This window comes from Bidens hawaiensis, unplaced genomic scaffold (genome assembly GCF_021521415.1).
Source record: "Bidens hawaiensis isolate Kalapana, Puna unplaced genomic scaffold, B.hawaiensis_p1.1 tig00008945_1, whole genome shotgun sequence".
In the NCBI taxonomy this organism is placed as follows: Eukaryota; Viridiplantae; Streptophyta; class Magnoliopsida; order Asterales; family Asteraceae; genus Bidens; species Bidens hawaiensis.
The window spans coordinates 522,282-546,854 of NW_027491649.1; the positions used below are offsets into that span (position 1 = coordinate 522,282).

The window sequence follows — 24,573 nt, forward strand, 5'->3', positions numbered from 1 at the left end:
TCAATGGCAAACACCCCATCTTTTTAACCAAAATGCCCAAACCCTTTTTTCATTGTTTTCTTTAATAGAGTATACAGGTAGTACAAGGTGATTTTGGAAACCAATGGGTTGTTGGCGGTTTTGCCAAGAACCTGATGAAGCCGATTCCATTACCCGAGCTACGCCCCGGATACCCTCACAAAGACAGGAATTTGCTTTGTTTTGTTATAATGAAACTATTCATGCAGTACAATATGAAACAAGTCAGCAGCTTTTAGATTATATAGTTTTGTTCAAGATTTAAAAGTTCAATTTTCAGGTCAACAGTGTAAATGTCTGAACCGATCCTGTAATATATGTACTTTTATGCATTAATGAACCACTTTTGGTATTTCAAAATTTTTATTACAAAACATACTATTATGAGAAAATACATTAATAAACCCATTAAGCTGGTAACCCGTAAAAGCGACCGTCAAGTCACTACCCTCTGCCGGTCTTACCGGCCCACCCGTATCAGTTGATCATAAGTTGTTATTTGTTAAGTTTATGGGTATCAATTTATTGTGCAAGATATATTTGCAGCAGGCACTGCTACATTATCATAGCAGTCAAGTGGGCAATGGCAAAGACGGTAAGAAACCCTGATGTAATGAAGGTACAAACCGAAGTTAGAGAAGCCTTCATCGGGATTAAATGGATCACAGAGAGACATTCAAGTTATCTGCATTTGGTAATAAAAGAAACATTACAGTAATAAAAGAAACATTACGGCTTCCTTCTGGTCTCATTAGAAAGAGAATGTAAGATCGATGTTATGATTTACATGTAAACCAAAAAGCTATCAATGGCCATTCTTACGGGTCAATGTGTAACGTGCCAATATAGTCAAAACAAGTAAGAAAATCCCGATAGGGGGTCAACAGAAAACCCCAATAGCTATCAAATATATGTAATATGTAACTATATACGTCTATATTACATCGCAGTTAATTCAAAACACAATCAGATATTATTCAATTTCACAAAAAAAAATGTAAACAAATCACAGGTGGGAAGAAAAGAGATAACAAGCTGCAACAAAAAACAACTTCTAATCACTTCTTTTGCTTACCCGCCTTAAACATCAACCCAAATTCAACCATGTCAGCCATCAAACTAGATTACTTTTGGAGCCAAGGGTGTTGCAAGCACTGCTGTGCGGTAGGTCGTTTCTCTGGATCAAAATCAAGAATTGGATTCAAGAACTCTGCAAATTCACGAGCATCAGTTTCAGCAAACTTGAACTTGTCAATGAGTAAACGACTCAGTGATGAGTGTTTGAGTCTGCGGATCCTTTTAAGGTCACCATGTCTATCAAAGTAATCTTTGGATTGACCCCCACCAATGGCTATCTGTTTAAGTTTGGTAAAAAAGTAAAAGAATAACAAAATAAAAGTATTAATATTTATAGTTTAGATGGGAATTGAAGGAGTTGAATATTTGTCACCTTCTTAGGCATCTTTCCTAGAAGTTCCATCATTAGAGCAAGGTGGTCCTGCATTGATCATGCCACGTAAGCAAATCATTCCAGCCGAAGATATTAAGAGTGGTCCATAAACAACAAACCAGAAGTGTCAGTGTCGATCCATTTACTTATGAACTATGCAGTCGATATCGCCGACATATGAACGATATATCAATTATCAGTCCCTTGGTAAAATATAGGTCCCAATATTATCAGCGGACGATAAATAAATTTTTTTTTGGTAATATTGATATTGACCGGTATTTGACCGACATATCACTGATTTTCCCGATATCAGTTTTATAAGTCTTAATTGTCAATTTCTAGTGTTTAATGTTAGTGGTTACGTCTTAATCAGTTCCTACTTGCTACAATTGTTGGTGTTTTGTAAGTTGCAAAAGGCTAACGTGTTAATGGTAGGAGAGTATACTGAATTGTTAGTGTTAAATTGCTATATATATAAATTCTGTATGATATTAAAATTACCAATACCCCACCGCCATCTCACCGCGATAACTGATATCTCAAATATCGGTCCTTGACCGATATACGATATTTTTCCGCATTAGCTGCATAGCTTCTGAATGGGTCGATTCAGGTTATATTTTTACATAACAGTTCAAACAGATAAAATGGGCCAGGTTATCTTGTCTTTTATCTCTAAGGGTCAAACAGGTCAAATCAAAACAAGTAAGCTAGAAAGAAAACAGGTCAAGTCCAACGGCCGAAAGTCACCCAACATGTGCTTTTATTGCATAAACACTAACTATTTATGAAAAGGTTTACAATTATGAAAAAAATGTAAAAACGCAATACCTCATCTTCGCTGAAACCAGGTCCCGGCTTCGGAGCGAACATCATTTCACCAATAGCGAGTTCAAAAGCAGTGCAAGCAAACGACCACATATCAACCGGGAACGAGTAGCCTGATTGCAGAATAACTTCAGGAGCCCGATACTGTCTCGTTTGAATCTCTTCAGCAATCGGTTTATCAGCCCAACACGCGTTTCCCAAATCCACAATCTTACACCTAAAATCAATACCATCAAGGCATCTTTCAGGCTTCACCTCTTGTGCACAACTGCCCATCACACCCCGTCTTTCAGCTGCAATTTTAGCCACCGCTCTTCTCGCCCGCTGCTTCAGTTTCTTTTCAATCACATTAACCGCCCCTCCACTGCCCAAACTTCCCTCGGGCCGTTCAAGAATGGGGGGTGTTTTCGACCGAATCGGATCTTTCGCTGGATTTATAGTAGACATAAGAAGTATATTCTCAGGTTTTAGATCCGTATGAATTATATGAAGCTCTCTATGTATATAATCAAGTCCGATTAATATGCATCTACACACCTCCTTCACTTTACTCAACTCAAGACCTTTGTAATGGTTATATCTTATGAGATGCAGTATGCTATCACCAAGATACTCAAGAACCATGCACAAATGCTGCCCGTTCGGGCCCCTGTGTTTGAAATGATCCACTAATTGCACAACACATTTCTCATTTTTCGGATCATGCTCCGTTAGAGCCGATAGAATCTCGATCTCGTGGACCGCAGCTTGCACAAACTCAGGTGCACTCTTCTGGATCTTGAGTGCAACATATTTCTACAAATTAACAACCGAAACCTTTATCATATAGGCTCTAAAACTAGAAAGCCATAAAAAGGGTATCAAACGGACTCCGATCGAACTCAAATTTGCGGCATCAGAACCGTCTGGTCGAACTCTACGATATGATATATTAGGTTTTCGGTTTTACATTTTAGAATTTTTGTTCAGATCATTATGTTATATTTTTATTCCTAGATTTAGGAAACCGTGTAAGATAACTTAACCCGATTTGCATTAACAATAATGATAAAACTACAAATCAGAAATAATAATAATAATAATATTATTAAGTTTCCATAGCAGGTAATGATCTACATTTGGTATTATAAATATTAATGACGTAATTAGGTTAGAAACTGCATCGGAATGACAGATCTGGTACAATTAGGTTAAAATAATAACTTACGGATGTTTGTGTATCGTAGGCGAGCCAAACAGTGGAGAATTGGCCCCAGCCGAGCTTCCGTTGAGCGATGAAGCGACCTGCGGCGAAGGAATCACCGACTCTGACGGCGTGGTAGCCTCCTTTGCGGTAGGAATCGAAGTCCTCATCGTCCTCAGATGCAGATGAAGAAGAACAGGACATGATTGATTGAATTTGATCTGTGATTATAATAATTTGAAAATTGGATGTATGAATAATAATATTATTATTGATCGATGAATGAATGAGAAGAAGGAGAAATTTGGGGAAAGTAAAGAGTGGTCTGCCTGGCCTTCAATCCAAATCTTTCTCCACTTTCTCCTCGCTCTTCAAACCCATTCTATTCAAGGTCCTGCCTTTTTCAAGTTTCCTTCTATTTACTTTCTATATTATTCTTACTTACACTAACTCACTATTATTACTACTACTATTATACTACTACCACTTAATTTTATTACCGACAATGGTATTGAATGGAAACTGAAGATTCGGGTCGGATCCCAATTGAGTTTTTGTAATGAATCTTTGCACAATGGGTTTTTCTATAAACAGGACATAGTGGGTTTAGACTACCCAACAAGGTTTGTGATCATGTGCGTATGAGGTCGTCTTTTACTGTTAAGTTATCTATGTAGTCGGGCTTTATTCGTTGATTGTTGTAAATAAGTAGTTAGTTTTATTAATAACATATATGATTTAAAACTTACAACGTGGTTTATTTTATTTTGAGTTGCAATAGTCAATTATTAAGAATTAGGTAACACCTTGCTAGATTGATCAGCAAAATTATTTTAGTTTTTATAAGCAGACTTTATATTTATATTTTCAAGTAGGGTGGAAACTTGTGATTTATTAAAAGAAAAAAATTAGATTGGCTCGATTAAAGAATTAAGGTCAAGCTTCAACTACGCAAGTAGACTACTATGTCTTCCTCTAGAATATTATATTAGATTGACTTGTAAATCATGTGAGATTTTTAGAACTTGTGACATTTCGTATTTTAGTTGTTTGTGTATATGTATTTTACAACATTATATCTATTATAACCTGGTTGAGTTGAGTCAATCCGAACTTAAAAGTTCTGATAAGATAATACTTCTCGAGCTTGATAATAAATGCTCGATCGACATCATGTCAAGTTTAAAGTTTTATAATTGAGTTACCTTAAGCTCGATACCGTGTTAACTAAACTCGTCTCGATCACGTCTCTAAATCTAATATATAAAACTACATATCTCATGTATTATTTATCGTGGGAAATGAGCATACCTTAATGGTTTGATAGTTCACTGTACAGGTAGTTAGAAGTGATCAAACAAGTCTCAACCGTCAGACTTGACTTGGACCCATACCCAATTAATAGTAAATATCGAACCTCATAATTGACCTAATGTTAATAATTGGTTCAAGTTCCAAACGGGCTTCTAGGGTCCTAAAGATTATGTAGCTTGAGATGATATAGTGAAACTATAAATCTTTTTAATTAATTTGATTATTATATATGATAAATATATGTTTATTGTTTTATTAATTAACTAGGTTATTAACCCGTGTACGACACGGGTGGAAATAAAAAAAAAATCATCAATTAAAAACATATATATATAGTTTCAAACGACAACATATTTTTAAATATTCTTTTAGACGGTAACATGATTATAATTGCAAGTCTTATTCAAACATAAACATAATATTGAAAGTCATATACTTAAAAAAAAATTACATTACATAGTAGACTTTTTATAAACAAACTTTAAAACATAATCTTCCTTAACTACTAAATATTTCTTTAATGAAAGAAAAAGACATTCAAACTCGTTTGTCATAATCTATAGCTCCTCGTTCAAGAACCGATTAGTAACCTCTTACCGGCATCTTGCTAAAAGCAATTTTTTATCATCCGATAAGGCGATAACCTTGAACCAAAGGAATTTGCGAATCCAACATTATCTTCAAATAATTACTTATTTCTTTATCTAAACTTGATTTTGAGTCCCTGTATATGAATATTGAAATTGGTTAAATATATATTTTTAAAATTTTTATTTATTAATAATTTATAAAAAAAAAGTAAAGACCAAAAAAAAAATAATAAATGTTGCATACCCAAAACTGCAATATTTTTCCACACATCATACACAGGCCCGATTTCAAGTGAGTAAACCTTCACAAAATTAACACATAAACAATGATAACCAACTAATAAAATCATTAATCTTAAAAAAATGATTAATAACTGAGAGAACCGTGAAACCAAAGTACCAAACTGATTGTCATGGTTCGGTTCGGTTCGGTTCAGTTTTGAGTTTTCAAATTAAAAAAAACGTGACCAACGATTTAACCTAAAAACCGTCAGAACCGGACCATGAAAAACCTTAAGAAGTACGGTCCACTATTAAAGTAAATTACCTTGATGGTTTGATAGTTCACTGTACAAGTAGTTAGGAGTGATCAAACAAGTCTCAACCGTCAAACTTGACTTGGACCCAGACCCAATTAATAGTAAATATCGAACCTCATAATTGACCTAATGTTAATAATTGGTTCAAGTTCCAAACGGGCTTCTAGGGTCCTAAAGATTATGTAGCTTGAGATGATATAGTGAAACTATAAATCTTTTTAATTAATTTGATTATTATATATGATAAATATATGTTTATTGTTTTATTAATTTAATATATGATGATAATAATACATTGATGTGACATCAGCAACAAACATGCTATCATAGGTTATATTCATAATTATTATTTATAACAATATGAAGAAACACCAGTCGATGGATTTCCCATCAGGTACGCGCGGGGCTTCTCGCCAATCTTTGTCACCTTCCCATCTGCCCGACCTTTCGGATGGATTTCCCTTAGGTTCAGGTGATGGGTTCGGTGGCTATCGGCCTGTGATCGACCCTACAGGTGCGTAGGGTTCTTTTGGCCTTTATATTTTTCTTCATCTTTTCCTAACTGCTTTGTTTCTTTTGCAGTGTCGGATTCCAATGAAGTGTATGTTCCGCGATGAAACATCCGCCGAGGAACAACCCTTCGTACCCCTGTGGAGTGCGTGGAATGGGCTCGCCACGCTGCTCCCCATGGTGCGTTGGGGGAAGCCATGGCTAGCTACCAGGAGGGTAGGCTAACCAATGAGCTTCGGGTTCTCCAGGCCCGGATGCAGCCGCGCGTCGAGCTGCTTTGTCGTGAAAACGACAAGTTAAAAGCAGCTCGCGCCAAGGAAGTATCTCAAGCGCGGGCTCTTCGAGAGGAGAACCAACAGTTGGCCGCAGCTGCTGCGGAGAAGGAGAAGGCCTTCAAGGCCCTCGAGGTTGAGGTTCAAGCGCGACTCGAGGCCCGCTCCAAGGCTGCCCAAGCTGTTAACGAACAGCTTCGGCTGGCTAAGGAGATTGCGAGGAACGCAACCGAGAGGGCCACCAAGGCTGAAGCCGTTGCTGAGCCTTTACGCGTGGAGAACGAGGAGCTCAAGGCCAAATTAGAGGCTCTCCAACGTGCTCATGATGCCTTGGCGATGGAAGATGCCAAGAAGCTCCAAGAGATCCTGGACCAGAGGGGCGTGCTTGACCACACCGAGCGGAAGCTTAAGGGCGTTGAAGAGGCTGCTGCAAAGGAAGTGCTACTTGCCAACCTTAACAAAAGCGAAGCCGAACGCGCCCGCACCCAAGCTCAAGCCGCCCTCCAAGAGGCTCTGGTTGCCAAGGAATGGCTTCTTCGAGAAGCGTTGTCTCAGGTATGTTTAGCTTTACGTCTTCACGCTTTCCTTTGTGCATAGAAAAGGTGTTTGATACTTGTATTTTCTTTGTAGGTTGTGCATCGGGTCTTCTCAGAGACTACTTACGATGATGCCATGAGCGCAGCCCTCAACGCTTCTCATGAGGATGGGGAAAAGGCCGGCTTCCTGCTTGGTCTAGGGTTCGTTGAGAAAGGCGTCCCGCCTTCCAACTTCCCTTTGTTCAATGTGGACACCGAAGCTGCATATGACCAAGCGGTGAACCAATATGCCGCCTTCCCGCATCCGGTGGTGGAGAAGGTGAAGGAAGTTGCTGCTGCTGATGATGGACTTGCTATCCTCAAGGCTTTCCTTGAACCGCCACGCTCTACTGATGGGGCGGGTCCAAGTGGAAGTGGTCCTGAAGCTTGATTCTGAAGATCCCTTCCCGCTGCTAGGATAGACTATAGATTTTGTTTTGTAGGCGGGTAGTTACCCGGCCATTCTTGTAATATATCTTTCGTGAAATACAAATCTTTTTGCGGATAAGACTGTTATTTCCTTTGGGTTCATTGCTTTATAAACCTTATATGACTTGCATACTTAGTTTAAATTAGCGATTTCCCAAGTGTTTAGAATAAGTTAACCTTGAATGTGGTTGACAGTAGGTTGAAGTTTTGCTTCCCCCTTTGTGAGTGTGCGGATAGGACCGGCACTTGCACTTGGTAGGATGGCTAAACTTTACCTATGTCTGACCTGCGCGTAGATTTTTCCTTATCCTTTCAGAATGACTTTTAACCGTTCGACGCGCGGTTTGTTAATGAGTTAGTGTTCAGCTTCCGCTACCAGGATTCGTGCGGGTATACCGGCACTTTCACATAGTGGGATGGCTGAACTCTTCCCCTTTAACTGTCCTGCGTGAAGGTCTTGTCATTTTCTGGGTTTATGCGGGTTTTGCCGCCTTCCCCACGCAACGATTCTTCACTTGATGCGGTGAATACCGGCATTAGTGTTCGAATCGACCGTTCAACGCGTGGTTGTTAATAGGTTAGTGTTCAGCTTCCTCTACCAGGATTCATGCGGATATACCGGCACTTTCACATAGTGGGATGGCTGAACCTTTCCCCTTTAACTGACCTGCGTGAAGGTTTGATGCTTTTGGGTTTGTGCGGGTTTTGCCGCCTTCCCTGCGCAACGATTCTTCACTTGATGCGGCGGATACCGGCATCTCCATGTGCAAAGTTCATAAAATAAAAATGTAAAATCATCAGCTTCAATTTGAAGGAGAATCGTTTCCATTAGAAGTGGCTCTAGGCCTTTTCTTTACAAATTTGGAATTGATCTACATAAACTGTGTAATTGAGCTCCCATTAGACGTGGCTTGGATGGGAGCACCATCGAGCCGACATGTATCTTGTTCGGGATCTCGTTGTTTACGCAGTATGTAGTCTCCGTTGAAGCTGCGATTTTATTCGTGCGTTTCCCCAGCTGGGGTTCACGCATCAGCCTGCTCGACGCTCACTTCGCCACAAGGTGCGCGAGTGTCCCATCCTTGACAAATGCTTCGACCAAGTCCTTTACATCTAGGCATTCTTCAGTGTTGTGACCTTTGGTTTTGTGAAAATCACAATACTTTCTCCGGTCAGCATTGTGGCGATGTCGGATAAAAGGAGCCTTTGGCCACGGGAGCTCCTCCGTGGCGAATATCTCGGTCACACTCTTTGTGAGTGGCGTCCACCTGGAGTTCTTCTCAGGTTTCACGTTATCTCTTCCGCCCAACCGATGTTGGAAACCGGACGGGGTGTCAAAGTTTACCCTCGACTGCCTAATGCCCAGCTTCCGCTTTTTGTTTAATCGGGCGGTAAGGACGTTGTTTTCCCTTGTCTTCTGGGTGTAGAGGTTCGTGCTCTGTGGAAGATCTCTACCCAGTTGCCTTTCGGTTTCCGCAAAGCGTTTAGCTGCAGTCATGATGGCATCCCATGTGGATGGCATGCCATCTTTGCCCGTTAGGGTGCGGATGAGTTCCGGGTCGTTTGCGCCCTGGATGAAAGCGGCGCGAACGAGATCTTCGCTAACGTTGCCCAGGCTTAGCTTCTTCGAGTTGAAGCGAGTGATGAAGTCAGGCAAAGATTCTTCCTCCTCTCGGACGCACTTGAGGATTGTCCACTGCTCCTCAGTGTACTTTCTTTGCTGACTAAAGTGTTGGCTGAACTTCTGTTGGAAGTCTGCCCAGTCGTAGATGTGGTGGACCGGCAGACGGTCGAACCACGCTCTAGCTGCCCCGACCAGCGTCATTTGGAACATATAGCACCACGTGGGTTCCGTCCAGTTACTGACGGTCGCCCCCAGCGATGAATCTGTTCAAGTGATCGTCAGGGTCAGAAATACCATCGTACGTGCCTATGTTGGACATTTGTTTGGCACTTCTTGGGGCGATTGCTTCCGCAATGTCCCTTGCGAATTTGGACGTTCCCACCCTTGCCGCAGTTGGCGTGAATGTTTTGGAGAAGTCCCGTGGGCTGTTGCCCACGTTTATTGGACTGAATGCTTCTCCAAAACGCCTTCTCGGTTGGGAATCCGTTTCTTTACGCTTCCCTTTCGCCCTATGGCGAGGGTTCGCGTCTTCCTCGGATTCCTCCGAATCATCGTCGTATTCGAATTCTTCCACTTGTTGGAGTGAACGTAAACGTTCATCCAACTCAGCTTGGAACTCTCTTTGACGTGCTTCGGCCCACGCTTTAACCTCATCGAGTGTTTGGCAGGGGAGCCTCGTCTGTTGATTTTCTAACTGGGTATCGGTGAATCCCAGTGTCTGATTATTTACTTCACTTGCCCCGGCTTGGGTAGCTGGGGTAGTGTTCGTAAAGTTTGTGTACTCGGTATTCCCCCTTATAGCTGGGGTTGTAATTACCGGAATGTCTTGGTTACTCGGTTTCGGGACCGGAGTATCCTTAACCATCTTTCCAGAAATTTTGAAGAAACTGGGGAGAAATAAAGTTCTAGCTTTATGCACGGATGGCGCCAATGAAGAAACACCAGTCGAACCCGGTCAGATTACAATTAACCTGAGGGTTAGATAGACGTTTCCCACGAGGGGTTAATTCCGGCAAGATGGTTCTTCCGATAACCTGCAAAACAGACACCGTGAGCTCGTCACTAAGAAGGGGGGGGGGGGGGTTCCTCCTTGTGACCACCCTCCGGCGTGAGAATCGGTCTATATTACTCTTTGAATATAAAAGTATATTATTAATACTAGAGCAGTTATCAGGTAAATTATACAAGATATTAGATTATGAAATGATAATACCATTTGATGTCTTTTATAGCCGAATGTGGGTTTCCAAGGAGGTTTAGCCGGCCTAGTACTCTGCCAACTGTGGCCTACACACGTGCTCTGCTGGTAATTGGTGGATAGGTAGCGGCTGACAGTGACCAGGCGTGCTGTTCACTTTTCCTTTTCCACCAACTACATGCTAGGCACGTGGTATGGCAGGAGTTGGTGAGCAGGCGGCGGCTATTGGTCACAGTGCTGTGGCGTGTTGTCAGCCATGCTGCTGTCAGTGAGCTGTCGTATCTTTGGTCAGATCTTTTGTCCATACCTCGTCAGGTATCACAAAAGATCCTCCATTATTATACGGACTGGCTCATTTAGGCGGGAGTTTTCCCCCTCCCGCCTTTATGCGGGAATGTTCCCGGCTTTGCTCATTCCTTCTTCAGGTGACTACTGAATTATTACGAGTTTGAGCCTTATGCGTGTAGCCATGCTGCGCGGGTGGCCAGTCCCTAATGGCGGGTACCCGCGCCTGCGGGAACAGGCGGGTTACTTGGAAACCATAGGGAGGCATTTCCTGCGGGACCAGCTTGCGTACCGCATGTGAGGTCGTCACAACTCTGAGCGTGGTGGGTCCTGCGGGTCTGGTAGGTCGCGGCGCAGACGTCCCTATGGTGAAGTCTGCGTGTTCAACTGCGCAGACGTCCGTTTAAGGAGTCTTGCGTGTTCAACTGCGCAGACGTCTCCTTTTAAGGGAGTCTTGCGGGTCCTAACCACCTCTGCTGGGACCTACCTCTTCACAATACCAAATAAAGAGACTTTAGTATTAAAAGAAAAAAGAGAGAATTTTGCAACAAAAAACCATAAATATGTTGCCTTGCCCACAAAGTAGGACATTATTAACCCATTAGTTTGAAAGTCTAAAAAATTAACTCTCTAACTTTAGTTTAAAATTGTAATCCACTTTTAATTTTGTTTGCCCAATTCTAATTTTCGTTAAATAACATAAAACCAAACCAACCTTAAATGCATAACCGATAACTAATCGAATATTTAAGCTATCAGTTTTCAAAACAATCTTAACCAAAAAATTAGGTCAGAGCTTAAAATCAAACCGACCCATGCAGTTATGCGCTTATGTTATCGCCTCAAAAATGAACTGTATAAATACTTTAAACATGGGCTTAAACTGTATAAAGTTTGCCATTGGTTTGTATGATACAACATTTTTAGTTATGGAAATGTCAATCTCAAATCACCTAGTTATCTAAAATTGACACCTATAATATTTCATTTATATTCTATTAATTTGAAGGCGGGTGGGTGAGGGATCGGATGACCCATCATATCTTAAATTTATTTCAAGAAACAACTTTTAGCATCTACATTAAAGTCCATATATAAATAAAGTTTGGATTTATAGGATGAAGAGACTAGGTCGAATGAGGCCCAACAAACAGCCCAAGAAACCTGGCCCAATGGCAGCCCAAGCACTCCAAACAAAGTCCAAGGTCAACCACCGACATGTCCCTATTAACCTGAATATCTCAGAGGTGAAATGGACAGCATCTTGGAGGGAAAAGATTGTCCAGCGGATAATAACCGGCCTCCAACCCCAGTCAAAGGGACCAATGGTCAATAGAGAGAGCCTGAGGTGCAACGGTCATAGAGGAAGATTCCCTTAGAATATTATATATGTGTGCATTCTCTTTGTAACAAACCAGCATGAATATAATAAAATAACTCTCTTTGACTTCACATTGTTCATGGTCATCTCAGTGAGATCTTAAAGAAGAATCTCATGCAACCACACATTTACACTCCCCACTCAAACACTCACTATCAATGATGGTTTCAATTGGGGTTTCTTCATAGGAATTTTGTTCTAACACTTTACCTAGTACCTACACACCACACATTATTATAAGTAGTTAAATAGCGCATCTTCCTAGAGCTCAATATCATATATAATTTTGCTTCAATACGTTTATCAAGTACAACTATTGAGCTTGGCGAAGTGGAGAAAGAGGTTTTTTACGGGATCGTGATTATTGTTTGTTGGAGAATTTGGAAGGCGAGCAACGAGAAAATTTTTGAAGAAAAACCGGTAAAGATAGAAGATATAATCGGAGATATAAAGTACAAAGAGTTTCTTTGGTACAAGTATAAGATAAAAAGTAGACATATAAATTGGATGAAGTGGTATAAATTCTTGTTCATGTAATTCTTTTGTGGTTTTCTTTGATAGCTTCTCTCTGATTATGAAGGTTGCTCTTTAGGTGTTTGGTTTTGTTTATAAAGTTTTGACAAAAAAAAAGTACAACTCTCTCTATTTTATGTCATTTCACTTTATTACCTCTAAAATTATTTGATAACTATAAAATATGTTTATCACGTAGAAGTATCATAAAACTTTACATTTATTTATGTTATATCACATATGTATAATTACTTTTTGAATATTAAACTCGTTTTTTTGGTATGATATAGGTAAGACTCAATCAAACATGCACTCTATTTTGACTCAATTCTTCCATTGTTTTTACCTTTCTTCATCTTAACGTACTCTCTATTTCGAGTTATGTTCTATAAAATGTGAAATTGTATGACATGATTATGGGTATGTTTGGCAAAACTAGCTGGTGGCTGTTAGCTGAAAGCTTATGGCTGAAAGCTGGAAGCTGGTAGCTGTAGTTTTTTAAATATGTTTAGGTGTTTGACAGAGTTGCAAAAGCTTTTAATAAAACTAGTTGGGTGCCCACGTGGTGCGGCGGAAGGGCGCACAACCTAACATCAACCGAATAATCAGTGTCGGTACACGATTCACCTGATGATAGTGCATATATAACCCGAATGTAGACGTGTAATTCATTGAAAGGCAGTAAGCGTGTACTGATGTCGAAAATCAAGAAACAAAGCTGAAATATACAGTAATTTTAAATAGATAATTTTTAAAACCAACCTATTTTTATCTGAATCCCATTCTGAACATGCACTGAAAAAATCTGAAATATGTTCTAACATGGCCCCTTTCGACTCAAAAGCGTACAGACACGAAACGAACTTATTTAACCCTTTTTGTATTAACTTGCTCTGACCCTAATTTGGTCTTACACATGACTATAGCTCACCTGACTCGACTTGTTACCGATCCTAACCGATAATCACGTAATATGTTAGTTTTTTAAAGTTAAAGAAGTATAACAATATCATACTCAAATTAATGAGAATAAAATGCTTTTTTTATGATGTAATTTGTTTAAAAAATTATTAACATGTGAAAAAGTTACGGCCCCTAAAAAAGTCGTTGGGGGTAGTTAGTTATGAATAAGGGTTAAATGTGTAATTATTATATAAATTAACAAAATTTATTAGAAGTTCAAGTACTTTTTCTTAAACGCTAGTAATAGTAGCGTTCAAATATAGAGTTTTTTCTACCAACCTAAAAGCTTGAAGCTACCTAAACAAACAAAGTTTTTTTTATTGAATATGAGTTTTTTCTTATAAGCTTAAAGCTCTTAAAAGCTTCTAAAAGCTATTTGCCAAACATACCCTATATATAGAGATGGACCTAGGGTTTCTATCATTGCGACCAAGAAAACTAAAATGGACCCTTAACTAATTTAATAACACCGGCCCACTATTAATCTTCTAACCAAAAGCCCAACAACCAAGGACTTCAAACCGAACATGTAATACATAGAGTATTCATAGCCCATCAATACACTTGGTGAGTGAATTTTGCAAATTATAGGATGTTATGAGTGAATTAGATATCAAATATTACTGTTCAACTATAAACAACAGGAATACGCGCAAAATGTCCATAACCGTTTTCCTATGCAAGTTCATTTTGGACATACTCACGTGCACCCACGCCATGTATTGCCAATTCAATCATTCTTGTCGAAAAGCAATGGTGGACCCATGGTTGTTTTTCCTACCCGTATCCATCTTCTCGATAGCTAGTGTATAACTTGATATCCAAACTTTTGGGTTGTGTCGTTTCGGGTCATATAAATGTGTTAATTTTTCACTACAACTTGTAAAAATAAGATTACAATGAAATTTTGAGTTAATCATGATCATGAAAAGGTAATATTTACTTTTTAAACTAACTAAAATTTTCCACCTTATTTTTATAATATAACACAAAATAATAACAATAAATGGTGTTGTTTTGTTTCAGGCAGCGGCAGTCTCCAACTCTCCGTCAAAAGACACAGCCAGCGATTAATTACTTTATATGCCCCTAATATGAATGATGTCAACACAATTCATTTAATTCTGTATCGATTTCGAGTCCACGAACCCTAACATGATCCAGTGACACACTCACTATACATCTATACGTTTGCTGTACTGAATGTATATAATTATTTCATTTCCACACGTCTCTTCCTTCGATCTTCCAATTCCTTTGAACAAATTAAATAAATTCGAATTGTACTTCAATAGAGCAGATTTGGATCATGACGGTCGGGTTAGTGGCCCCGAAGCTGTTGCCTTCTTCAAAGCTTCTGGTTTGCCTACGCCCGTTCTCGCTCAGGTTTATTCATATTTTATTTTTGTATCACCTCAATTTAGGCCTTAGTATCTATCTGATGATTGTATTAAAATCATCATCTTATGTAATGAGCTGCAAATTTAACACAACATTTCATATGAAAATTGCACAAGCTTAACAAGTATTATTATTATTATTGTTGTTGTTGTTGTTTAATTTGAAGTGTCATGTTTACATTACAATTGCAAATAAATATTATATATTTGTGATGATGCTGTGTATAGACAGACATTCAGGAATTTGTGGCTCCATATTGCATTCATATAGCTTTGTTTTAATTATTATTAAGTCTATGATGTGATTAGGTTATCCATCAGTTAGCATTAACAAAGACGTTTAGGTTATTATGATTATGAATTTATGATCAGTGATGTAAGTCATTTATCTCATGATGCTTCTCCTTTGACATCAGTTTTATACAGAGCTGCCTTTGTTTAATTTGGAATTCTTAATCAGTCATCATCACTTGCATTCAGGTTTTACACTAAGAACAAGTACCTTTAACAAAAAGCAATAACTACTGTAGATTTTAAACAATTTAGTTGCTCATTAAGTGCCACAGGTGGTGTTCTTGCGCCGTCTGTTTGGCGTTAAACAAGTCATTGCATGGTTCAGCCATTTCTTGATTTAGAGTTTACACATTTTTCACGTTAAACGACTACATCTTAATCATTAACTGCAAGTCGAATGTAACTTATGACAAAAGTTCCATTTTTCTTCTTGAGCACATGTTACTCTTACGTTTAATGTTCTTTGATCTTGTTTAGTTGTTTTTGGCCTTCAGTTTCAGTCACTTAGTTATAATTTTTGTTATGTCGTTCCTTTGTGCATCTCATATAAATATTTCGTTTATATCATTTTAGTTTACAAGATCCAATATCATTCTTAAGTTTCTGTCATGGGGTATCTATCAGCTAGTAAAGTTTGTAATAATTTTCTAATGCTTATGTAACCATTGCAAATAAACACTATTCATCTAATGCTACATATAGTGGGTCCATAGTTTGATACCGCTTTATTTATAACATTAAGATATGAGGTGTTAACGTTAGTCAATACTCAATAGTATCATTCAGTATCCTCAATCTTAACTCTTAAGTGTCAAGGCGGACTTTAAGGAGCTATTTTCGTATTTTATTGATTTCTTTTTATTTGTTTTGATTTATCACCAACCTATATAAAATATTTACCTAATATAAGTGGGATTTACTTAATTTACTCCAATCTCTCTATATAATCATCGACTTTTACGGTTTCTGAAATTCACATAGCCATTGAAGATCAAGGTTAGTACTTTTCAGAAATACATATATTTTTCCATCATCTTTCTTCTAGTTTAATCTGTTGAATACGGTTTGGTTTTTTGGTCAGAAACGTGTTTTTTTTTCAAAGGTTGAAACGGGTTACTGTTTTGACCAGAGAAGTGTCAACACGATTTTCCTAAAGGTTGAAACGGGTTAATGTTTAAACCAGAAACATGTGAAAACGGTTTTTAAGGTTGACCAAGCTGTTGTTATAACCAGAAAGATGCTTTAAACAGCTTGAACAAGCTGCTGCCTTAACCAGAAACATGTTTTAAGGTTGAACAAGCGGCTGTTTTTTAAGTTTGAACAATATGGTTATAAACAGATTAAATTATGTCAATGATCATTTGAGCCTTTTCTATTTGTTACTTTTTGAACTTTTGGTTTTGGATAATTTTGGGGTTTTGAACTTTTGGTATTTGAGCTACGTTATTCAAGTTTTAAGATGCTAATTTATTTTTCTTTTTTTTCATTAAATGTGTTTTTTTTCCGCCTTGCACCCTAGGCCCTCAGCGAGGCTTATTCGTCTTGAGTGCGTCTAGCGCATTTGATTATTCTCGAATGCCTTTTTAATAGTTTTAGTGTGTTAAAATGATAAAAAGATGATTAACAAGCTGTAATTTTTTATTCAGATATGGACATATTCTGATCAAAATCGAACCGGTTACCTTGGTCGGGCTGAGTTTTACAATTCTCTGAAACTTGTTACGGTTGCACAAAGTAAGAGAGATCTGACTCCAGAAATAGTGAAAGCAGCATTATACGGACCCAATTCTGCCCAAATTCCTGCTCCTCAAATCAACCTCACAGCCTTGATGGTTCCTCAGTCAAACTTAAACGCTGGCCCGCCTGCCCTGCAGACACGTGGTGGTGCTCCTGCAGCTTCTCATAGTGTTGGTATGAGTGGACCACATGGTTATCCATCTCAGCAAACTCAAGGCATGAGGCCACCCGTACCTCCACTTCCTAACACCACAATCCAACCTCAGCATGGTGTGAGTCATGGACCGCCAGGTGGACACACAGCGGCAGGCCCTCGCCCTTCAACTTCGAGCCTTTTTAATGAGTGGCTTAATGAGAAGACTGGTGGGCCCGCGCCTAACAACTCTTCTCAAGTTCCTAGTAATGGGCTTTCATCCAAACCAAATGGTCATACTTTTGCTACTACTGAGACCGGAGCTAAAGGTTCTAGCACCCCTGTTTTGACATCTAATGGTAGCCAATCATCCCAAATGAACGTTGGTCAACAACCAACTGATGGTCAAAACCAGAAAATGCAGTCATCTTTGAATTACAATCAGCAAACTCATGTACAGAATATCTCCAGTGCTCCTGTTAGAGCTGAAAATGCTTCTTTTAATCAGTCTTCTGAACCTTGGCCAAAGATGACACAGTCAAATGTCCAAAAGTACACCAAGGTATTTGTGGAAGTAGATACCGACAAAGATGGGAAAATTACTGGTGAACAGGCCCGGACTCTGTTTTTAAGTTGGAAGTTGCCACGAGGTAGGCAATGCTGAATGCATCATTTTCCTCTTTTGCTTTATAGAGTTAAAAGTTTTATTATGCTTATTTTTGGATTTCAGATATCATAATGCGGGTATGGGACTTATCTGATCAAGACAACGACAGCATGCTTTCTTTAAAGGAATTTTGTATTGCTCTCTACCTTATGGAGCGGCACAGGGAAGGTCGTCCTCTTCCTAGGGTGCTGCCAGCTGGCGCTATATTTGAAGGGACACCGTTGCCTCCATCTGGTCAACCACCTGCTGCATATGGTGCTCCAGTTTGGAGACCTGAGCCAGGTAGATTCTTATTCTTGTGACACCCGTCTTGTTTATGCCACGTTAAATGTACTTCTTTCTGCTTAGGTGTTCAACAAGGACATAGGATTATTGCCCAAGGACAGGTCAGCCATGCTGCAGCAAGGCCACCTCGTCCAGTTCCAGTTCCTATAAACGAAGATGTGCAGCCTAAACAAAAACCTAGAGTTCCTGTTTTAGAGAAGCATCTAGTGGACCAACTTAGTACTGAAGAACAGAATTCATTGAATTCAAAGTTCAAGGAGGCAACAGAGGCAGATAAAAAGGTGAAACACATAATTTCAATTTTATTGATTATAAATTACTATGAATTTGCAATGATGTAAAAGTTTAAACAACTGATGTTTGATTTTGGTCTTTGAATCTACACATTTCTGATTGTCTTGACTCCTGATCACTACTTTATCTGGGCCAGGTTGGTGAACTCGAAAAAGATATATTTGAAGCTAAACAGAAGACCGAATTTTACAGGAACAAGATGCAGGAACTTGTAAGTTCTCTATTTCTAAGGTTTCTGGCCTTTTGTGTGAATACATTTGCTTGCTGGGATCAAACAACATGATATTTTCTTTGATGTCAGATTTTGTACAAGAGCCGCTGTGATTCTCGATTGAATGAGTTTATAGAAAGAGTTTCTGCTGATAGAAGAGAGGTATTATATCCCTGAATATAGTAAAAAAGTATCCATTTTTACATGATAGGTGTTTAGAAGAGACTGAGGAGCTTGTTATCCAGGTTGAATCACTGTCAAAGAAATATGAAGATAAATACAAGCAGGCTGGAGATGTAGCTTCTAAATTGACTATTGAGGAGGCCACTTTTCGTGATATTCAGGTTCACTAATCAACTTGTTTAGGGTCAACTTATACTCCATTTTCCCAAAGATAAAGCCTTACTGAGCAATTATACTGTGCTTGAAATATCTAGGAAAAAAAGATGGAACTTTATCGAGCAATTGTCAAGCTAGATCAGGGTGGGAAACCTGATGATATTCAGGTATCTTTTATGCTGACCAATTTTGCTAAGGGTATATAAGTATTATGTTATTCCCTTGGTAACAAATATTTATAATGCCATATAACTTGAATGCTAGGCCCTAGTTGATCGCATTCAAGCGGATCTTGAGGATCAAATAAAAGCCTTAAATGAGCGCTCCAAAATGTATGGATTGCGTGCAAAACCAACATTGCTGGTTGAGCTTCCCTTTGGTATGATCAGTTTTCATCTCCACTGCAACATTGCTGTAAAAGTCTTCCCTTTGTCTGCTTGCATTCATTTGCTCAATTGTTTGTTTTATGTAAAAATGTTTAGGTTGGCAAGTTGGCATTCAAGAAGGAGCAGCTGACTGGGATGAAAATTGGGATAAGTTTGAAGACGAAGGTAAGCAAAACTTTTATATGTTACCCCTTAATATGTGGAAGTTGTATATTTTACATCAAACTTGCAGGATTTACATATGTGAAAGAGCTTACACTTGATGTTCAAAACATTATAGCTCCTCCAAAACAGAAGACCTTACCAGTACAAAACAAGTCTACTTTCCAAGAAACTACAGCTTCATCTCCTTCAAATACCACCCACGAATCCGAGAAACCTCCAGCTGTCGATGAATCAGTAGACCCACATACCAATAACTCTGTAAACACTCCACCTGAAAGCCCATCTAAGATACTCGAAGCCGGTTCACCTGATGCTGTAAAAACCCAAAGGTGAGAGACTTTTACAAATACTTGTAATTTATTAGGGGTAAAAAGGGGTTCAATTATTGAAATTGTATCTAATGGTGCAGTAAATCTGTGTTCTCGGATGAAAAAACTTTTGATGAGCCGGTCAATGCTACATTTGACAATCATTATAATTCAGACTCTGCTTCGGATTTTAGTGCTACAAATCATCAGGTATTTGGTTGATCCTACTTGACATTATTTTATCTTGTCATAATTTAAAACGTGTCTTTTTGCAGGATGTGGGTCAAGAGAGTTCTCACGGAAATATGTTATTTGATTCTTCTGATAGTTGGGGGCTAAACCCGATAAGAACAAAGAACACGATCGTATTTGATTCTGTTCCTAGCACTCCTGCTTATAGTTATGCTGGATCCCCAACTGGAAAGAACAAAGTCGTATTTGATTCTGTTCCAAGCACTCCTGCTTATAGTTATGCTGGATCCCCAACTGGAAACAACTTGTTCAATAACCATGGCCCATTTGCTCCATCTTTTGATTCGGTTCCAAGCACACCTGCTTATAGTAATAGTAATTCTCAACGCCCATTCGTTTCAGTTTTTGCTGATTCGGTTCCCAGCACACCCATGTTTGATGGTCCAGAAGATGTTCATTTAACCACTTATCTACATTTGATTCCTTCGCCAGCAACACTCCCCGTGATTCCTTTTCCAGATTTGATTCATTCCGTAGTACTGCACAAGATTCAGAATCTGAAACCAATCAGGGATTCTTCCCCTCTCGGAATCTTGCAAGATTTGATTCCATGCACAGTAATGCTGAGTCTGATTTTGGACATTCGCTTTTCGAGCCTCGTGAATCCTTTTCAAGGTTTGATTCCATGCGTAACTCAAATGATTCTTCTGATTTCAATCACGGGTTCCTGTCTTTTGATGATGCGGACCCTTTTGGGTCACACGCACCGTTTAAGACTTCATTCGAGAGTGAGACGCCGAGAAAAGATTCAATAGATGGTTGGAAGGCTTTTTAGGTTTGCATATTGGTCATATTTGATGTTAATTGCTTGTGACGACGAGTTTGAGGTCATTATTCTTTCTTTTTATATATAGATTTGCATGTGTATACGTTTGTTTATTCAAGTTTTATGGATTGATATGACTTCGACATGTTGAAAAATATAAGCTCATATTTATGAGCATTAGTTTTTGCAAGTTTTAATCGTATTTCTGCTTTATATCTTGGAAGATTTACATTTGTAGTTTTGTCTTTTGGTGTTTAATACATATTTCTAAATAGTTGGATTTTCTTTTTGTTCATAAACAAACGTTATGACTTTATTAATATGAAATCTTGTTCTCTATGAACTTTAAGATTTTATCTTGCATTCACTTACAAAAGAATTATATCGAGTGAATAGTGAATTGATAAATATACGAAATTGTTATTTAGCCAATATGCATTAACCATATATTCAAATGTTTTTAAAGATATCAAACATTATAAAAAATTTTATAATGAGATGTAAACTTCTAAAGAACTTTTGTATAGATCTCTGATTAACAATTATTCTGAAAATATCATTTTGCCACCCTGGCACACTGCATATAAAGATTTCCAAAAATATCTATTTGGAGTTCTATAAATAATCTAAAAATATCTTAACTTACACATGATGTGATTAATACATTATACACATAATGCTTATAGCAAATTCAACGACTTAAGAAGACCAACGCTAAAAACAAAAGAAAAGGAATCAAAGTTTAGGAAAAGGATATAAGAAATTAAATTTGACAGTATTGACTGGATGTTTGGTATGGGGCATATGTAAGATAAGACCAAGACCAACACTAGAAACAAAAGAAAAAGAAATCAAAATTTAGGAAAATGATATAAGAAACTATATTTGATTGATGGGATTTATTGGATGTTTGGTTCTTAGGGAGAATATGTACGGTATATATAACCACAATGTGAACAAGCCGGTCACACGTAAACCAGTCAGGATTGGATCAGATAGTAAGAAGTTTGAATTCACTCGGAATAAGTGAGCCCGAGTAAGATCGAACACAACCATAGCTCATGTAATAACTAGCTCGAGACCAAACTTCATACATCAAACTTGAGTAGACTTGCGAACCTATTACTTAAATGGATATATTAAATAGTACATGAAATTGTGCAATTATTATAGTTGACAATACAAACAAACAAAACTTAAAATGAAATGAACTTCAAATAACATTTTAATATAGTACAAACTGAATAACATAACAAATACAAACTTTACCTTCATGGCTTCATGCATCATCCATTCCTTTGAAACCAATCATCAATGTAACATGACACAACTTAAGCAATGTCTCAACTGATTCACAATCATGAACCAAAACGGAACCGAAGGTAAAACTACAAGCCATCAATAATCCACAAACACACACCACTTGAATCTGTGCTAGATCATCCATCCATATATCACAAGCAAAACCAACTAAAAAAATCTTGTTTCGGCTGTGAAATGACCACTTTGTCCTTCAAAGTTTCAAGCTTTAGGTGCAAAAATCTCTTGCAAGGAAGTCCATGTGCCGGTCACAGCCAAAATCACACCAAAAACAATATAGGCTCCATCTTTAACCCACCCAAGCACACCCACCTCATATTTATGCACCATCAAGTGAAACAAAGCCGGTAACACAAACCCTAACACAATGCACACACTACTCCCCACCAACGACAAGAAATCCGCAAAATTCGGCACCAAAAGTGCCACCAAACTCACCACCAACACCAGACCCCACCTCACCCACAAACTATACCTCCCTTCACACCACATCCTCTCGAAAACTTCATAAACCGGGTTCATCATCAACGGAAACGTAAAAAACAAATTCAAACAAAGACCCAACTGAACCACGCTGCTCAACCACCCTTGCCCCAAATTAATCGTAATAATATCCTTCGTCTCGTCACCAAATGCAAAGTAACCAAACACACCAAAAGACGCAAACATTAACGCAATAAAAGCAATCGTTATCCCCAACACCTTCCCAAACTTCTCCTTGTCTTCCGTCTCCGACTCCAACGGCAACACCATCCCGATCCCTTCAAACGCGTACACCGCCACACCGACCCCGTAAAAAAACACCGAAAACCCGCCAAACGCTTGCAAGACCGGGCTGGAGTTCAAATAAATCATGGCTTCTTCCACCATAACAATACCCATAGCCCCAATATCCACCACATCAGCAAATATACTCAAAGGAGCTAAATGGGTCAACGTCGGGATCGAATTCAACCCCAATTGAAACGGAAAACACGCCCAAATGTAAAACCCTTTAGCCGAAACCCCCAAAATCTTCGGGTTTGCATTAGGGTTTGAAATTGAAATTGGGTTTAAATTGAATATATTAACCAACGTATTGGACACAAAGATCAAATAGCTTACGCAAAAACCCGCCTGAGAGAGCACAATCATGACGTCAACGGCGGACCGGCCGATCGGGCCGGCGACAGTAAACCCCAGGTCACCAAAAGAGTTGATTTTTGAGAAGCCATTAATGGATTCGAGTTTACGGCGGGTTTTGACAAGCAGCATCATGCAGTGGTTGGTGAAGTAAGCGACGGCGAAGACGGTTAGGGTTCCGGTGAGGTAGCCGGTGCGTTTGAAGGTGTACGGGAGACCCAGAACGCCGGCGCCGACGATGGCGATGAAGACGTTGGCGAAGGTTTTGAATTGGGATGATCGATGAGGGTTTTTGGAATTGAGAAGTGGGGTGGATTCGCGTGGGAGATTGAGTGTGTGTGATGATGAAGTTGCTTCTGAATTGTGGGTGTTGTTGGTTTGATCAAAACCCATGATTGATTGAAGGTTTATGGGGTTTTGATTGAGATCTGCAAAATGAAGAAGATGATGAATAATTGAATGACCTTATAAGCAATAAAAAAGATGTAAGAAATCAAACGAGTCACGCGTTTTATGATATTTTGAAATATTTAAAAGCAGAAATGAGGAAAACAACAAATTGTTATGATTTTTTAATAAGTGGACTGGTTATCGGGAAGTAAGAAGTTACTGAATCTCATTAACTAACAACAGTAAATTATAGAAATCAAAAGCACAACAGAAATAATAGAACGGGCATCAATGTCATTTCTGTTAGCATACATATATATTTACCCTTTTAATCTCCTATTGGTGGATTTTCTGTTTTCATAGTTTGATTGTACTTGTATATTTGTATGTATAAATCGATGTTAGATGATAATGGTTAGTTAGTTCCAAAACTCTACTTTTGCTTTACGTCCTTCTTTATTGTACTACTCATTCTTCACCATAAATAATAAAATTCATTGCATTTACCAAAACAATAACAGAAATTGGGCACATGTTTATGTTTATGTATGAGTTTTGTAGGAACAATACGTGTAGGAAATATGTTACTAATTAAGTGGTTGAGCCATTGAGGGTTCAAGTCTATGTATGAAGAAATGTATAAATTTAAGAGTAGGAATATAGGATGTGCATGTATGAAGATATGTATAAATTTAAGAGTAGGAATATAGAATGTGAGTTAGTTGGCGAAAAAAAAATATAAGCGGTCCTAGGTAATTATAAAGGTACGTTGGACGTACCATTGTATTATGTTAGGTGCACGATTACAATCACATGGTTCATTTATACG

General features: G+C 38.6%; 2 protein-coding genes and 1 pseudogene across 3 annotated transcripts; 1 reads left to right on the forward strand and 2 right to left on the reverse strand.

The window, feature by feature from the left end:
• Nucleotides 1-881: 881 nt before the first annotated feature.
• LOC143530411 (uncharacterized) lies at nt 882-3,726 on the reverse strand. The gene is made up of 4 exons (XM_077025956.1): nt 3,507-3,726; nt 2,303-3,094; nt 1,469-1,516; nt 882-1,373 (listed from the first exon to the last, which is right to left on the reverse strand). Exons 1-4 carry the CDS (start codon nt 3,684-3,686, stop codon nt 1,143-1,145), a joined length of 1,251 nt encoding a protein of 416 aa, XP_076882071.1. The 5' UTR covers nt 3,687-3,726; the 3' UTR covers nt 882-1,142.
• An 11,152-nt stretch (nt 3,727-14,878) lies between these two features.
• LOC143530428 (uncharacterized) lies at nt 14,879-20,972 on the forward strand (annotated as a pseudogene). Its single transcript, XR_013134849.1, has 13 exons — nt 14,879-15,061; nt 17,016-17,889; nt 17,970-18,188; nt 18,255-18,472; nt 18,622-18,696; nt 18,787-18,858; nt 18,942-19,040; nt 19,134-19,202; nt 19,300-19,414; nt 19,518-19,586; nt 19,654-19,915; nt 19,996-20,104; nt 20,170-20,972. The product of XR_013134849.1 is annotated as an uncharacterized LOC143530428 (transcript).
• A 1,031-nt stretch (nt 20,973-22,003) lies between these two features.
• Nucleotides 22,004-23,800, reverse strand: LOC143530412 (amino acid transporter AVT3C-like). Its single transcript, XM_077025958.1, has one exon. It carries the CDS (start codon nt 23,745-23,747, stop codon nt 22,434-22,436), a length of 1,314 nt encoding a protein of 437 aa, XP_076882073.1. The 5' UTR covers nt 23,748-23,800; the 3' UTR covers nt 22,004-22,433.
• Between the last annotated feature and the right edge of the window lie 773 nt (nt 23,801-24,573).